General features: G+C 38.8%; 1 protein-coding gene across 1 annotated transcript; it reads right to left on the reverse strand.

Annotated features, from left to right (window-relative positions):
* Positions 1-845: 845 nt before the first annotated feature.
* On the reverse strand, positions 846-18,258 carry lpcat1 (lysophosphatidylcholine acyltransferase 1). The gene is made up of 14 exons (XM_017480679.3): positions 17,932-18,258; positions 12,608-12,747; positions 12,176-12,390; positions 10,482-10,594; positions 9,684-9,744; positions 7,385-7,443; positions 6,265-6,299; positions 6,067-6,121; positions 5,808-5,890; positions 5,575-5,700; positions 2,903-3,056; positions 2,637-2,729; positions 2,338-2,479; positions 846-1,285 (listed from the first exon to the last, which is right to left on the reverse strand). Exons 1-14 carry the CDS (start codon positions 18,049-18,051, stop codon positions 1,116-1,118), a joined length of 1,566 nt encoding a protein of 521 aa, XP_017336168.1. The 5' UTR covers positions 18,052-18,258; the 3' UTR covers positions 846-1,115.
* Positions 18,259-19,099: the final 841 nt, after the last annotated feature.

Genomic DNA, 19,099 nt, shown 5'->3' on the forward strand with positions numbered 1-19,099 from the left:
CATGTCGTTAGCATGGATGCCAATAGCAGTATTGGGGTTCTAGGTTCATCCAAATATGTGAATCTAAAACAATTAAATAAATTAAGTAGCTAATTGTGTATCTAATTACATCTTATCACACAGTGGTCCCGTGAGACGTCTGTGTCAATAAAAAGGTTGCCAGGGTTGCATGAAAAATCCAAAGGCCATTCAAAACTAGCCATATAAACCAACTCGTACTCGTAATATCTACAGAGTAACATGTTTATATAGTTAGGAATATATATATATATATATTCCTAACAATACACCATTCCAACTGTCACTTCACTCTATTTTATCCATCACAACTACAACATACATACATACATACATAATAGTATACTTGTTTACTCTTTGCTTTAGACTTCATCTTACTTATTTGGCTTGGAAAACGTTGATATAATCTAGTCTAAATCTAATCTAAGTCTAATATATGCAACAACAGGGAAAAGAAGAGAAAAAAGCATGTCAAAACTCACTGTTTAACCTAACAAAATAATTGTTTACGACATGCCTCCTGTTTTATATCTTATGGCAGAGCTCCCTCTTGTGGTAAAAAAAAAAAAAAAAAAAAGAAAAGAAAAAGAAAGAGACACTTTTTTGGAGGTGGTGATTTTTTTCTTAATCCCATATCAACAGTTTAATTTTCTACCTGCTCAAACACTGCCAACTTTTCACGTTATAAATCACAGAGCTGTCAATCATCTATGAATAAATAAACTATCCTAGAACAGGTTCATTTATTTTGGGTTCTATTTTAAAATCCTGGGAAGAAGATATAAGTGTAGCCTGTAAGGTATATGAAATTAGTTACTTGGCATTGATTGTACAAATCTGAACATTTAATTCACACACAAACCAACAGAGTATTTCACCTTAATGTATTAGTCACCCTCAAACTAGTAAAAAAAATATATATATTTTTATAATAGTAGTGCACAAATTTAAATTCACAAAGGATCTGTTAAAACAGTGATAGCAAAAATAAAGTGTTCAGTAGAAAACTATAAAACCCAAAGAAGAAAAAACACTTTATACATTATCACCGTCATCACCTCTAATCTACTTGAACATGCAGACATCTTATACATACATCAGTCATGTTTCTTGCTGTGTGTGTTTTGATCCTGAGGACTGAAGTCAGGGCAGAAGCTGTTGGTTGCAGGTTGTACGAGTCCTGAACATGTGTGTGTGGATGGTTCATCGACACAGTGGCATAACTCCGTGAAGTTTGGACTGATCTCCAGGAAATGGCAAAAATCATCTGACAGAGAGGATGTAACAGGCGTTTCAATGAAGACGTACAGTTTTTGGACACAACAGCATTCGTGATCTCTTTTAAAACTGAATTTAATTGGAATGATCTCAGAGAAATTAATACAACATCCCTAAAGTATCCCTAAAGAATGCGGGCACTGAAAAATCAGTAGCCCAGTTGCCCAAAACCCTACTTCCTACTGAAGTTTTCATTCGGCACGCAGGTTTAAACGTGATGCACTCCGACGTGCGTTTGTCGAAGCCGCAAACACGACATGCCATGTTGAAAACCATGTCAACACAGTCATTCCCGTCACGATAGTTCATAAATTTGTTTCCCTTAGTCGGAATTAATGCACTTAACTAGCTAAAGTCTTGGACTCAGATTAACACATTACATAAGCTACAATTTTTTTTTAGCATAGTCAGTTAGCTTTCCAGGCAAAATAAAATTAAAAAATAAAATAAAATAGAGCATGCATTATAGCCTTGCAGACTAGTTAATATGGTCTGGACTTATACAGCGCTTTTATTTAAAGTGCTATACACTGTGTCTCATTCACCCATTCTAGAATACATACACACTCACACACCAATGGTAGCAGAGCTGCCATGCAAGGCGCTAACTTGCCAGCGAGAGCAACTTGGGGTTCGGTGTCTTGCCCAAGGACACGTCGGTATGTGGAGTCAGGAATCGAACCGCCAACCCTACGATTAGTGTACAACCCGCTCTACCACCTGATCCACAGCCGCCCGAATAATAAATTTATCATTTTCCCAGCCCTGCTTCATGCTGTATCTGTACAGCTAATGTCACAAAAATACCACGTTGAAGAGTTGAGACATCACATCACTTAAAACATACTACAAAGTTGGTAAAATGTGGCTGTCTAGAAGTTGGGAAGAAGTCACTGTTTTGCAAATAACGAGCAAATCTTGACTATATAGGATAAAGAAATAGAATGTCCGTACTGACATCTGTGATATAAGTTTGCACCATGTTAATCCACAAATTTCTACATACTGTTTCACCCTTACATTGAAAGGAGATATAATTACCAAAGGTGATCTTTCCTTTGTCTCCTCTATCAACAGCTCTGAAGACATCACCCACAGCAAGATCTTCCACTCCAAGAGCTGATTTCAGAATGACGGCGAACTCGTCCTCTACGACAGCTCCGCTCTCCTCAGCCTCAAACATCTGCACAAAACAGGCAAACAAAACTACCGTCATGACATGAACTCGAACAGCTTCGGTTTTCTGAGATTGTAGTACATTATCTCGTTCATCCTCATGATCTATTCACTACTTAGCAGTGGATGTCCCATTAACCCGGACCAGTTGAAAGCAGCCTCACCCTGAAGGCGAGCTGAAGAGTGTCGAGATACTTCGAGGGTCTGCAGATCACAGAGAGAGCAATGACGTATTCCCTCACATCCATCTGACCATGCTGCGGTGGAAAACCACGACACGAGGTAAATAGAAAGTTTAATAGACAGTAATGCCATGTTGCAAAGCATGGCTCTTGTGATGCCTTTAAATGATATTAGAATAGAGCGACGTGATCTGATAAATCTATGTAAATTTTTTTTTTTTTTTTTTAAAGAACATGCTTCTACTGACCTCCTCAAAGAGTGCAAAGACGTCCTGCAGAGTTTCCGTCACTGGAAGGTTTAAGTATTCTGCAAATTCCTCCAGACTCAGTTTTCGTCCACCGAGATTGCGTGCTTTTTTGCCCTCTTCCTGCAGGACCTGATCTGTGACTCCCACCTTCAGACTGAAAGACAAAATAAAACGTGCAAAATAAATCGAGCACTACACGCTACAGCAGAGGAGGCAAATTTCTTTTCAGTTCTTTGATTTGCATCATAATCGCAGAAATGTATTTAATGGTGTACAAAAAATGTTAACGACAGGACAGATATGATGAGTCAAAAAAGGCTCACCGAAACAAGACAGGTAAAAATTAGAAAAACATGTTTCCAATCTTTAACCGTGGACTTCCTGTCAGCTGAAACCTATCTGTCCATTCTCTTCTGAGCTCTCTCATCAACAAGGCGTTTCTGCCTGCAGAACTGCAGCCTACTGGAGGCATTTTGTTTAACCTCTATCGTTTCTGAAATACTCAAACCGTCTGGTACAAACAGCCATGATATGCTTAAAGTCACAGAGATCACCCCCCCAATTCGGTTTGATGTGAACATTAATTAAAGCTCTTAACCTATATCTGCATGAATCACATCTATACTCACTATAAATTCACTAAGTAAAGGGAAAAATGTGAACTTTGTACAGTGTTAACAAGTTATAACCCATACACTAATCTGTAAAAATCAGAATAAGCCTTGCCAGAAAAAAAACACGCCTTTAAACAAACAAACAAACAAATAATGCATCACACCCTACACCAGGCAGTCATAAGTCAACATTTTGTGTTGATGAATCAGTATGATATATTCAGCATGCACTATTTCTATATTATAATGTAATCATTTCTACATTAAATAATAATACAAAAAATATATATATAAACATGACAATCATTAGGCAAGAGAAAAATGGCGAGGAAGCATTGCCTGATCTGCATTTGTACTTAGAGACATTAAGGCTCTTAATTTTAAATTATTTTATTTTTTTGGTACAATAGCATCTGTTCAGTGTTAGCTCAGATTTTCCTGGGAGATATTCAGCACTGTCTTGTTTTAACAAAAGAGCCTGGAAAAGTAGGTGTAGTGACGATTTCATTCACAACCATAAAAAGGTTGTATTCTATGACCTTGAGGGTGACTTTAATGCTAACACACCCTGCTTCCTCACCAGGGGGCACTGTTCTCAAAGCCAAAATACTCCCCGCCCCCACCCCCATAAAAAAATAAACATACAGAACCTCAAGGTAACTGAAAAATCAGTCCACAACCTTTCATCCCAATCAAGCAAAGCATGCACACTTCACATTCTCTAATAAAATTTAAAAAAAGGCAGCTGGAATAAAGCTCAGTGCCACACCCAGCTGTTTGATTTTCCATTACTCAACACTCACACTGCCAAGATCCTTCACAAGCCTGAAAACCTCTCGTTCTTTCTATCCGCACATCCCCACGTTCCAAAAATTGTAAGTGAAGTCTCAAAAAGTCGGATGAAGAAAAAGCACATCGTCGGGTTTCCGTTAACCAGAAAGTTTTTGCGAACACTCTGTGAACACAAGCAACAAGATGATCTCGCTAAACACACCATCAGGGACAAACTGCCTATTACCAGAGTAAATATAAATTTAAACAGCACCTGGTCCATACCCTTTAGCACCCAGCGTTCTCTTATCCTGAATTCATCAAATACAAAACCTCCCTAGTTTACATAACGCTTGCCTGTGGTTACGTACTAAATAAACACACCACCCTACAAAAAAAGAAAGGAAAAAAAAAAAAAAAGTGTCAGTTTATAATATTTTAATGGCAGCAAAGTTGCCAGTTACTGTAATTAATATTTACTGTAATATGTACTGTATTTTTAATTAGAGTACAAACCTATTTATACAGGCTATTTATTCTGTGTACTGTATACATTGTGTATATTATAAATTAATATTAATACTGCTGCAATTCGAGTTATACTGTTGTTTTAACTAGTATATATTAAAAAAAAAAGTCATACATAAATTAAGTTTCTACTACAGAACCTCAGCATTTAGATTTGGATCAGAGAGAGTAAAGGCTTCAGTACGCTCGATGCGAAGATTACATCTGCAAGGGTTGCAAAAAACAAATTTAACAAGCTCACACACTTTCCGCACTTGCGTACTGGCCGTCAAGCATGAGTGTGCCAGTACTGGGGGTGGAAAAAGATTCAAATTCAAGATTGTGACAGATAGCGGAAATAATGGCAACGTAAGAATTGCTGGAAGCAGACGAACAAACGACAGAGGACGAGAAAGAACTGCTTACGTTATTCCATATTTACAATCAGAAAAAGAGAATTAAGACACAGGTTGGACGTGACGCCGTTAAATGCTTGGATACTTGGTACGAATGGGCTCTGGCACACCCTACCTGTAGCGATCCACCCAATCACAGGCTTGGTCAACTAGCATGTTCTCCACCATGCTACCATACGCATTACAGTGAGCTAAGCAAGATTGCACCATATTGTTCGTTGAAGCCGGCCAAACATCATATCCGCTATATGAACTGGTTATAGAGTCTCTATAAGTCAACACTCACCCAAGTTTACACACCAGTCTGGAGTCTTCATATCCGCTATATGAACTGGTTATAGAGTCTCTATAAGTCAACACTCACCCAAGTTTACACACCAGTCTGGAGAACTCCAGCATGCATGTGTGGCTAGGTAAACACAGGGGACCTTTGACCATTGAGAGCTGACAGTCTTCAAACGAGTAGTCTACAGTTGGTATTTGCAGCGCTCTGGAGAAAGCACACAAGTATAAAATGCAAAAGATTATGATCATGTGCATCATCATGCGTTCAAGACCAGAACGTTCTGGAACGTTACGCCTGAAGTGGACACTGACTTGGCCATGATGTGTCTCACATTGCTGGCAAACAGAGCCGGATCCTTTTTCTCTTCCTCTGATGGTGTGTAAATAGGAAGATACTGAGAAAACACAAACATTTATTTTTATTTTTTTTATTGAAAGCTTTTTTAACTTCCATTGCAAGTTTAAAAAAAAAAAAAAAAAAAAAACACACTACACAGTATATGTATATATGATATATATGATATATATATAGTATATATAGTATATATGATCACTTGAAAGAAATTCCCACCTCGATCTCTATAGAATTGTGGAACTGACACAACGTGAGCCACAGGATCTTAAACCTGAAAGCAAAGCATGTTTACAGCAACCATTTGCTTACTATATAAATTTATATAAACAGTCTTCTAAAGTTTTTTATTTTTTTTCTTTCATTTAAATGCAAGTTACTCTAAATTGTCCATTAATACGCTCTATTAATACTTACGCTCCAGGTCCCTGCCATGTCCATGAGATCGTGTCCTACCAGTGAAAAGGGAGATTAAAAACAAGGCCTTGTGGGTACTACAGTTTGCAAAAAGCACCTGAACAAATAAGCCATCACAAGGTCACGTATGCACGTGTATCAGAAACTCAGACCTCGACATGTGGGAACTGCTAACTTAAGTTTTCCAAGTATCTACATGCAACCTGAGCATCGTGCCTTCATTATTAATGAGAAGTGGATGAGTAAGAGACATTCGACATTAGAGTGTGTGAGAGGGAAGTAGAAAATTAAGGAATAAACACACACACCAGGGTGTGCAGTTATAGGAAAATAAATCAATGACGCAGAGTTACTTTGACAACCCTGAAGTGGATTATTTTCCAATAACGGTGCGTCCGGAGTAGCAATTTGCCAATGATTAAAATCTTTATGGTAGCATTTAATGTTGTGAAATGTCTGCAAAGCAACTTTGTTTCTATTATAAACATAGCAAGCATCTTTTTTTTTTTTTTCCTCTTCACTTTGTCACTATTTGAGTTGTCCTGAACACTTCCCTGTGTCGGAAAACTTATCGACTGACACTCTAGATGTCAGATGTCAATGCTACATTTACTTCTCCTTACAGAAAACTTAACCATGTCGACGAGGTTTTTTTAAAAAATCCGTTTACGTGCAGCGTCCGTCGTATACAATATGACGTACGATGTTACTATAGAAACGCTAACATGCTACACAGAGCCCATAATACAGACCTTGAAGCTCAATTCAAAGCCAATCGGAATCAGGCATTCAACAGCGCTGTGATGTAACTGCACCATCAAAAATAAATATTAACATCATGAGCTACTGCTTATTTACAGTAACTCGGAATCTTAATATACACTGTAAGGGCTTTATTTTTCCTGTAGCAGAGTACGTTATGCATCATGCATAGTGCTGCTCCAATATGTTGCATAATATCCTATTAAGCTGCTGGCGTTTTTGATATCTAGCAGGAAAGCCTAATATTTTACAGTAGAGTTGGGATTATTATTAGTATTATTAGTGTAAGAGTGCCCCCAAGGCTTGGTATTCTGCACTGGTGCTGTGGAGGTTGAAACTTACGAGGCGCTTTTCTTACCAGTTCGTTAGGATAGCGCAGAACCACCGGCTGGACCGGAACCCCAGGAATAAATGCACCTAAAAGAGGAAGAGGAAGATTTCATTGTTGTTCAACAATAGAGCGCAGTGATGTTTTAGTACAGCTCATGTAAATGATTTTGCTAATGCAAAATCAAAACCACTCAGATTTGGTGAATGCTGATGAGCAATATCCTTTTGTCCTTAATTTACCTGAAGCTGATCATGAGAGCGGAACAATAAAATAGGCAGCCTCATCTGACCCATCTTACAGTAACATGACTCTGTATGTGTGTGTGTGCACCCAAGTAGACAAGTGTGTGTGTGTTTACACTCACACACACACACACACACACACTTGTCTACTTGGGTGCATGCATGTCTGTATACTTTATAAATGTTTTTATAAAGTTCCAGACAGTCAGAAAGTTAGACTTTCTTCTTCTTTGTCTTCTTCTTCTCATTATTATTATTATTATTATTATTATTATTATTATTATTATTATTATGGTTGTTGTTTTACATATATTTTTATTTATTTTTACTCATTTACCAGGAAATGAGTCCAAAAACTCTGACAGCATAAAAAAAAGTAAAAAAAAAAAAAAAAAAAAAAGATAGACAGTCATATAGACAGAGAGACAGACAGGCAAACAGACGGTCATATAGACAGACACATAAAAACAAAGACAGACTGTCAGAATCACAGACAGTGAGACAGATAAACAGGCAAACAGCTTGACAGGATGAAAGATAGGCAGACAAACAAGCATTCAAACAGAGAGAAAGGGCAATCAGTCACATAGAAGCACAGAGCGAGAGAGAGTGAGAGCGAAAGAGAGAGAGAGAGAGAGAGAGAGAGAGAGAGAGAGAGAGAGAGAGAGAGAGAGAGAGAGAGACAGACAGACAGACAGAAAAACAGACAGACAGATAAACAGGCAAATAAATTGAGAGGAAGAGAATGAAAAAATATTGAAAAGTTTCTGCTGGAGTCTGTAAACAGTCATCAAGAAATATTTGTTTCTCATGAAAACATTTTTCATATCTTTGAGGGGTTTTTTTCTGTGCTAGGGTATGACACTCGAGTAGGGAATGTGAAAAACATCAGCATGCTGTTCTATCTTAATATAACAATAAGGTAGGTGTGTGTGTGTGTGTGTGTGTGTAGGTGTGTGTGTGTGCGCGCATGCCTGCCATGTTGGTCTCTTCACCTCTGAACGGGTGTAAAAGGAAGAGTGATGGACCTGATGACCTTCACTCTGAACACAAAGCTCTCTTTCAGGTCCCAATCTGTGGACGTCCAGCAAACCAAGGGCATCTGTCTCAGTTTCCCTAAATCTAATTACCTTCGAAACCTTCGGCTTTCCAAAGGCAGATCTCTGACCATGTTTACCTTTTGAATACCTTTGCAGTTGAATAATCTTGGGAAAATTACTTTAAAGCCACCACTCTGAAACACACGGTCCTGGATGTGTGTTCATTAACGTAGGCTGTTTTTGAAGAACACGACCGGTGGTAGTCAAACACAACCTGCCCCGTACTATGGGGTTAAAATGGACACCGGAATTATTTCTTAAGTTGCTCGACTGTAAGTTGACCGTAAGTCAATGTAAATGTGAACCGGTGACTGCTGAACATTTTGGTAATGTTACAATTATGGGATGTCTTTAGATATTCAGTCATGATTTGTGCATGGCAGGTGTAAACAATAAATTAAATTTATTTCCCATCCACGGGGAATGTGGAATTGCCCTGTTATGGACCTCCAGCACTGTCGTCTCATGGTGCAGTGAAACTACCAGAATGAAAGGATCTAGAAAACAGAGTGCGACAGCCTGGTGAGAGAAACACAAATGAGGGATTTTAGCAAAAAAAGAGGAGGATTAGGAGTGTCGAGGAAGCACAATAAACCATGAGTGAAACAGGATCAGCAAAACACAACAGGACTGGACAGTGCACACAGGAAGGGGAAGGAGATCACTGGATCTCACAGCCAAGTGAACTGTTATGACTGCAGACCCAGAGTAATAGAAATAAAACACGCTCACACACACACACTGAAACCTAGCACTTATGGCAACCAGTGCACAGCCTGTATACATACATTCTCTCACTCAAGAGAGTGAGAGAGAGAGAGAGAGAGAGAGAGAGAGAGAGAGAGAGAGAGAGAGAGAGAGAGAGAGGGAGAGAGCAAGGGAGAAGTCAGTGTGTATTAGGTGGAAAGCTGTAATGTTCAGATGAGTATGGATGGAGAAAAACAGAAAGATCGACAGATAGATAGAAGGAGAGAAAACACCTACCAGGCTTAAATGTGATGAGGCAGGATCTGTTGGTGCAGGTCCCCTCGGGAAAAATCATGATCTGAAATCAAATCAGGATTGACAACATGTTTTATGGAAAACAGCGATGCACAATCAGGTCAACGTGAACCGCTCTAATGCTGAGAGCTTCAAATATTCAAACACAGACAGGTAGATAAACAGACAGGAAGATGGATAGACAGACAGACAGTTATTCTACATGTACACAGATAGACAGGCTGACAGACAGACAAACACCTTCAGACAGACAATCAGACAGAAAAACAGACAGATTAGACAAACAGGCAAATTGATTGACAGGAAGATACACTCCTGGGTTAAAAAAAAAAAAAAAGGCAAAATATGAAGCTTTTAATGGTGTTAACAGGAAATTAGCGAGAATTAAACAATTAGATAAAATAAGTTAGTATGAAATAACTTTTCCCTTTGATTTCTTTCAATGTTTATGCATTGCGGGTAAACTTTTTATTTTTACTTCATGTTAATATGGTACATCCAGACATGTGTTAGTTTGAATTTTACATTAAACAATTGAATCATTATCATGATTTTAGCTCCGCGTACAAGAAGACTATACAAGTGAATTTCCCAGATTCTAGGTCCAGGGAGTATAGACAGTCAGACAGATGGACAGTCATACAGACAGTCAGATATAAACACAGACCAACAGAAATGTACTGTAATGTGCTGTAGCCTGCTCTCTCATGCGCTGCTGGGATTTTCTTATGATCCTAATCATCATCCTGATTGTAATGAATGTATTAAAGTGGGTGTTACCTGAGGCCACTGGCCTGCTGAGCATGCTCTGCGTTTAATCTCCTCCACAGCCTTCCTGCGAGAATCAGGCTCCGAGCGTGACACAAACACTGGACGGATGAACTTAATCAGCGCTACGGAACAAAGGAACAAACAGGAGGAAACGAGACCGTAATCTGAATCTGTGAACCTGCGAAAGTCGCTCGGCGATGATTTTAAAAAATGTTTAAAACCAGATCAGATTTCCAAGAAACCAAAACAGGTCAAAGGTCTAGCAAGGTCAAAATTGATGCGTGCGACACGTTCCAAAAAAGTTGGGACAGGGGCAGTTTAGGACTAGCGATGTGAGATGTTGAAATAAGAAGGTGATGTGAAACAGGTGAGGTACTCGTCTAATCGTAGTATATAAGGCCTAGTCCTTCAAGGGCAAGGACGGGTCGAGGCTCGACAATCTGCCAACAGATGAGTCAGCGAATAATCCAACACTTTGAGAACAACATTCCCCAAAAGACAAATCGGTAGGACTTTGGGCATTTCATCTTCTACAGTGCACAATATAATTAAAAGATTCAAGGAATCCGATCAGATCTCGGTGTGTAAAGGGCGAGGCCGAAAACCACTTCTGAATGCGCGTGATCTCCGATCCCTCAGACGTCACTGTCTTAAAAACCGTCATGAGTCTGTAATGGAGATCCTGATGGCTCGGGAATACTTTGGTAAACCTTTGTCAGCCAACACCATTCGCCGCTGCAGCCACAGATGCAAGTTAAAGCTTTACTACGCAAAGCAGAAGCCATACATTAAAACTGTCCAGAAACTCCGCCCACTTCTCTGGGCTCGGTCTCATCTGAGATGGACAGTAACACAGTGGAATCGTGTTTTGTGGTCAGAAGAGTCGACATTTCAAGTAGTTTTTGGACAAAACAGCAGTCATGTTCTCCGGGCTAAAGAGGAAAAGGAGCATTCAAGCTGTTATTAGTGTCAGGTCCAAAAGCCAGCGTCTGTCATGGTATGGGGGCGTGTCAGTGCCCATGGCATGGGTAACTCGCACATCTGTGAGGGCATCATTAATGCAGAAAGATATGTACACATTTTGGAGCAACATATGCTGCCATCCAAAGCAGGAAAATGCAGAACCACATCTTGCCCGGATTACAAGCGCATGGTTGCGTAAGCAGAGAGTTAGCATGGCCTGAATGAAGTCCTGACCTGACTCCCATTGAGAATGGGTGGCGCATTATGAAGCGCAAAATAAGGCAAGGAAGGCCCTGTACAGTTGCACAGCTGAAGAAATGTATAATGGATGAATGGGGGAAAATTCTGCTTGCTAAACTTAACCAAATGGTGTCTTCACTCAGCGTCCAAACACTTAATAAGTGTTATTAAAAGAAAAGGTGATGTTACACAGCGGTAAACAGTCAACTCTCCCAACTTCTTGGAATGTGCTGCAGTCATCAGATTTGAAATGAGTGTATATTTTCAAAAATAAATTCAATTCACAAAGTAAAACATCAAATAATGTGTTAATAATGTGTTTTCAATATAATACAGGGTGAAATCGAATTTTCAAATGACTCTTTTTGTTAGTTTTTTTGCATTTTACATACTGTCCCAACTTTTTCAGAATTGGGGTTGCATGTCTATATATTTATATGTCTACATATATTTGTCTATATTAGATTTCATACACAATTTTAAACGAGGTGTAAACTTACTGCCCCAGACAGGAATGTTTTTGTTCTCTGCTTTCATCACTATCGATGCCATGGTCATGGTCACAGGAATGGCATCAAAGAAAGACGAGTGCGGTGCCAGTGTGAGTATGGGTGCTTCACTGGGCAGAGCTGGTCTGCCTTTCACCTGGATCCAGTGGAAGCCGCCGGAAAACCACAACGCCCTCATGGATCCCCTGATGATTAGATCCACCAGCCTGGAAAGTGTGAGTATGGGGGGAATTTGAATGATCAGCAATTACATCACTTTTACACACATTTTCAGTGTGTAATGCTGTGTTCATTGTCTACTGGCTCTTTCATTTTATGTTTTTTTTTTTTTTATTAAACTTGAACCTTGTCCAATACATAACTTAGTGGTATATGGAATAGCCCAATGTTGCAAAATGCAATGTTAGAGAAGTGTCCCCTCACCACCTCCACCAGGAAAGAGGCTCCACGGCGTCCTCGGTGCGGCCCACAGTGGCCACAAATACAAAAGGCCATGTGAGCAACGTGAAAAAGGCAGAACAAAGCATTCGCAGAGGAAACAGCGTCACAGTCATCAATGCAATCTGGAACACAACAAAAACAAAGAAACCCAGCATCAAATATCAACAACACTACTGACACCAAGTTTACTGGCAAATCAATAGCGTTCAATTTTAACACTGAATAAACATGTATGAAGTATGAAGACTAAACATATGTAAAGGCAAAAGTAAGTATATAATATACAGTACAATACAATATAGTACAGGATGAATTGAATCTTCAAATGACTCTTTTTGTTTATTTATTTATTTTTTTGCATTTTCCATACTGTCCCAAAATTTTCAGAATTGGGATTGTATTTTTTTGTAGGGGTTTATTTCATGTATTTTGAGTCACAGGGCAATAATTCTTGAATATACTTTACAAATTCTTCTATATACTCTCCCGCTGAGATAAAATATTCAGGATCTCTAATGAAGGTGTTCGTGCGTGTGTACTCATGTGTCTTTGTTCTGTGAAATTCCCAGAGGGTTCCCGTAATATAAAACTATAAACACAGGGACTCTCATTAACCCTGTCATATCCAGCAGCAAGCTCAGCAACAAACACACTCTCTCAATTGACATTAGAGAGCTCCAAATCACGTTTACTCTCCCATTCCCAAAGTCCTCCAATCCGCAGGTACCTTCACAAAGACCCGTCACTCTTAAAGGATCATTTTATCTCAGAACCAGCTCGACAAGAATCGGAAGCTAAAAGTAAACAAACTCCACACATGGCACATGTTTGCCCTTGTTAAATGCCCTGGATTTAGAGAACTGGCAAGTGTACAAAGCTAGTACTCACCCTTACAGTACTATAAAGCAATTCAGCTTTACAAAGAGCTGCGAAATGGCACAGTGCAATTTGTTTATTGACATACAGGTGCATCTCAAAAATTTTGAATAACATACTTTTCAGACGGTCGACATTTCTGTAATATAAATTCTTTATTCTAATCTTTTGAGATCCCGGGTTTTTGATTTCAATGAACTGTAAGCTGTAATCATTGAGATTAAAACAAAATATTTCACTTTATTTGTAATGAAAGTTCTCCTTTTTGAATTCAATTACGGGAAAAAAAAAAGAATGATGATATCATAAGAAGAAAATATTCAAACCACTCCGCTCAATCTTTAATGTGCGATGTAGTCATCCTGACTAATCCCGCATGTTCCAGATGCATAAATAGTCATGGGGGAACTGTCAGAGAGGTGACTGAATTTAGGGCCTGAAAGTTACTCAACCTCAGGTGCATTACTCGAGTTCATAACTGGCTGTAGACCCGTGTTTTTATTTCTAATTGCCGCCATATTTTCTAACAAGTTTAGCTGGGTATATATAAACAAACTAGTAGCCGAATTTAGACCACCGTGATCCTGACCCAATGGGATCCCAGCCCTGATGAACAGGCAAACAAAAACAAAAAAAGTGTGTGACACTTATTCAGATCTGTATATGTCTTTGATTAGTACACACTATCTGTTCATTCTGAATAATGTATCTGCCTTTGCCCAGGGACTGCCAACCAAGCAATTAGTGGACAACCTACTCTAACACCTGAGCCACAACCGCTCCTTGTGTGAAGTGTGGTTTGTAGAGATATGGTCTTATAGAAGCTATGCTCCAGTACCAGTCCATAGAGGACTTCGAGTGCTGGGACGACAAAGTGGTATATCGGGTAGTGTTACCACCTCACAGTTACAATTCCAGGTTCAATCCTGAGCTTAAGTTACTGTCTATGTGGAGTTTTACATGTTCTCTGCATGTCTGTGTAGGTTTTTTTCAGGTTTTATGTTTTCGCTGAAACATACTCGGAGATGGACTGGCCACTCTAAATGATTAATGTGTGTGAATGGTGTTATGTGATGGACTGGCATCCCATCCTGGCTATGTTCCTGACTCTCACCCAGTGTTCCTGGGACTGTGGATCCACTACAACCCTTGGTGAACTGCTGTGGTATAAGATTAATAAAACACTTCAGGACGTCCTGTTATTGGAAAACATTCAACTTCAAGGTGATCACATGACCCAGTGGGTGTGGCAGAAAGTAATGCTGCCAGAATAAGATTATCATTTCGGGTGTTTTTTTTTTTTTTTTTTTTTTTTTAACTATTATTGGAAAACATTCAACTTCAAGGTTGTACCAGTAGCCCCGGCTCACATTGGGCCACATCACACCATCCCATCATTGATTGCTTTCCTACATGAATGTATGAATGTTTCAATCCAACAATTCTGTTGGCCAAAGTAGTCCCATGAAAGTTGGGGTAATGTGCTTCGTTTTAATGCCACATCTTTGATAAACCATATTAAACAGTTAATCAGTTGTTATACAGAAATATGTGTGTATATGTTATACAAAAATATATACGTTTATGAACAGAACACTTGCTAAATTAACGACCTACCAGGGTCTTGTTTAAAAAACTGATCTGTTACCTGCAGGGAAGTTACAAGAGAACTGTCAAAAAAAGACATTTAACTAACAAATGCGTTTGTGCTCTTCCTTGACAAAACAAAGAGAGACAAAGAAAACAAGTCTTTGCATGAACTAAGCACAGCACTGTCCTTTAGTTAAAAAAAAAAAAAGTCTGTATTTTTATTTTTTTATCTAAAAGGTCCAGCTGTTTTAGTCCCTCAGTACATTACATTTTAGTTGACATTTTCCTGCTGTAACCCCCTCAGCTCTTTAAGGAACTTCCTTCAAACACTCAAATGTCCAGTGTGTACTACTAATGAGAATTATGTCTTTTTAGTGAGTCAGATCAGTTGGCTCATGTCACCATAAGAACGGACTCAAAATGGCTCACTCGTGTTTCAAAACCATCCCAAGTTGTCGGTCTTACATGATCCTTCACTCACAGCATTAATGAACTGCATCGTTGGGTAACATACTGGTATAGTAGGTAGTGTTGCAACTTCACAGTCTTCATTACCAATTCATCCTGAGATTAGATAAACAGCATGAATGAATGAACCGAACCTGCCTTGCATCAACAGTTAAAGCTGCTGCTGGTGGTGTAATGGTGTAGGGAAAATTTTCTTGCCATCCATTGGGCCCCTTAACATCGCTCGAGTATTGTTTGAATGCAGCATATCTGATTATTATTGCATCCCTTAACAGCAACAATTTACCCATCATATATATGGGACACTGGTGGCTTGGAGGTTAAGGCTCTGGGTTATTGATCGGAAGGTCAGGGGTTCAAGTCCCTGCACCGCCAGGCTGCCACTGTTGGGCCGTCGAGCAAGGCCCTTAACCCTCTCTGCTCCAGCACTGTATCATGTCTGACCCTGCACTCTGACCCCAACCTCCTAACATGCTGGGGTATGCAAAGAAATAATTTCACTGTGCTGAAATGTGTATTGATATATATATATATATGTGATCAATACAGACGCTATCATTATCAATATATATTCTCTACTCGTAGTGTGACAGTGTGCCAAAGCACTAGTCATCTGGGACAATGACAATGAGTTCATTGTACTTTAACGATGTTAAAGTCACCAGATCAGAATCCATGTACACCGGGAGATTTGTGTAATAACGTGCAGTTGAAAAGAAAAGAAAAAAAAAAACACAGCAATTATGTGATGCAGTGATGTCAGCATGGACCAGAATCTCAAAGGAATGTTTCCATCACCTTGTGGAATCCATGCCATGAAGAACTGAAGAGCAAAACAAGGCCCTGTACTGTATACCGAATATTAGTATGGTGTTCCTTATAAAATGGCAGCAAGGTGCTGCATAATTAAGATGACAAATTTCTCTACAGTAAATATTGCAATATTAATTACAGCACGTCCTGTGTCTGTGGCACTTAGGTGAAAACAGAATGTGTTACAAGTCTATTCATCAGTCACATACAGATGAGTCAGACACTTGATCTGACTCTAAAGCATTATGGCACGTCAAACGACTCAGAGGAAGATTCTCTGGATTCTTTTCGATTGCAGTTGCACTGTGTACGATTAACAGTGTTACAGAATCATGAATAAAGATTACTGATACATTTTCAACAACAGCATCACAGAATCTAATTAAATTAAATAAAATATAAAACAGCTCTTCAGAAACATGAGTCAGCTCCCAACGTTGACCTACAATAACCAGCTCAAAGAGTCATCTCTCTCGAGTTTGATGTTTTTTTGTTGGTGTGTGTGTAAAATGCAAAACACAGACATGTATACATACAACCCCAATTCCAAAACAGCTGGGACGCTGTGTAAAATGTCAATAAAAACAAAATGCAATGATTTGCAAATCTCATAAACCCGTATGTTATTGACAGTGGAACATAGAAAACATATCAAATGTTTAAACTGAGTGAACGTACCATTTTAAGAAAAAATAAGGTCTTTTTGAATTTGATGGCCAAAACACGTCTCAAAAAAGTTGGGACGGGGCAACAAAAGGCTGGAAATGTAAGTATTACTAAAAAAGAAACAACTGGAGGAACAACTAATTAGGTTAATTGGCAACAGGTAAAAGTATCTTAGGACACTGTGTAAAATGTGTTACATTTTTACACACTGTCCAAACTTTTCTGGAACTAGGGTTATATATATATATATATATATATATATATATATATATATATATATATATATATATATATATATATATATATATATATATATATATATAAAAATCTAAACCAGGCAGTATTAGTCTTAGATGTAATGTAGCTATATTTAAAATTACTAACCCCCTCCCACCACCACCACCAACTTTATGAATTCTTACAACCACTACAGCCCCTGCTGAACTGAATTATAGAAACCGTCACAGAAATTCTAACGGTATCCACTACAAATACCTCTACAAACCATCAGATAACCATTAAAACCATTACTGGTCCTTAATCTTCTCCACTAGACATAACATGACCCCAATAGTAAGCAACAATTTACCATTAGAGCCCCACAGATACCATTACAGTTTACATTAAAACCAATACAATTCCCATTATATCCATTAAGACCATTACCATTATTACTCCTTAATGGTATCCAGTAAACATAAGATGACCACAGTAGAAGGCAACAAGTTACCAGTAGAGACCCACAGGGACCATTACAGAGTCCATTATAACCATCAAACCCATTACAAAATTCCATGAGGATGTCTAATGTTTATTTCAGCATGGGTTTCACTACAGTTTATGCTATTTAGTGCCAGGCAGGGACAGTGAAGCGCTCATGTGCTCACTCTTACCTTGACTTTCTGCACAGAAGTGAACCTCAACTCGTGTGTAAAAGGATTTATGAAGTGCTCTGAACCTTGGGAATCCGCTCCGTTCACAGTTTCTACCCGCTTTCTGTTTGCAAGCCTCATTGTCACAAAGTCAACACAGACTTTAATCCACTGTATAAATAAAATAAAAACTCTTCATCAGCAGCTTCTTCTGAGTTGAAGTTCCGAGTGATCTTCTGCGTTAAAGAGCATTAATCAGTCCACTCGGTCATCATCAGTATCCGGTGATCACATGCCTTCCTGACATGTGAACCTGACCCTCTATAATAACACTGCACATCACAGGCAATAAAACACTAGTGTTCAACACTCTACGCAGTCCACGCTGTAGCCAATAGGGAAGCATTTGCCTGACGCATGCGCAATGAGCTCCTTCGCTACCGACATTTTTTTTTTCTTTTTACTCTTTATTTACAGTTTTACTCTTTCACACTGCATCATTCATTCGCGTTTATATTATAAACTACTGACTCATTCATTAGTAACTTACTAAATAATATCTGACTATTGCTACTAACTTTGTAATTAAAATCTATAAACAGTAAAGTCTATGGCAGTGGTTTTTATAAAGTGGGGGCCGCCAGGGGGCGCCCGGGGGGCCTCAACAATTTGGTGTGAAAAATAAATAAATGTATGTTTTCTCTTTCTCACTCTCAGACAACCACACACACACACACACACACACACACAATCAATTCCCAATGTAACGTAATGTAAAGATGTAAGAGGTAATTATTAATAAATAAAAGGGGGGGGGAGTGTATATTCAGAAGTCTATATTTTTAAAGACATCTCGCAAAGGGGGGCTCTGTCAAATTGTAATGCCATGGTTGGGGGGGGGGGAACAGTGACACTGTCGAGAACAGTGTGCTGATGTTGACCATACAGAAATGAGCTATTATGTCACACTTAACTAAGACTAAATGTGATTAAAATACTACTCTGCACAATTTAAATTATGAATAAACAAATTCTAAATTACTATTAAACCAATATCAATGAAAACAGATAAGAGGTCAAATGGAAAGTTATTCCTGTTGTCCTTCTGTCCACCCACACATGATTTTATGGAGATACCAGTGATCCTGACCCTTTCTGCTGTACGGACCTGCCTCATCCATCCTGATGC

This window comes from Ictalurus punctatus, chromosome 12, assembly GCF_001660625.3.
Source record: "Ictalurus punctatus breed USDA103 chromosome 12, Coco_2.0, whole genome shotgun sequence".
Taxonomy (NCBI): domain Eukaryota; kingdom Metazoa; phylum Chordata; class Actinopteri; order Siluriformes; family Ictaluridae; genus Ictalurus; species Ictalurus punctatus.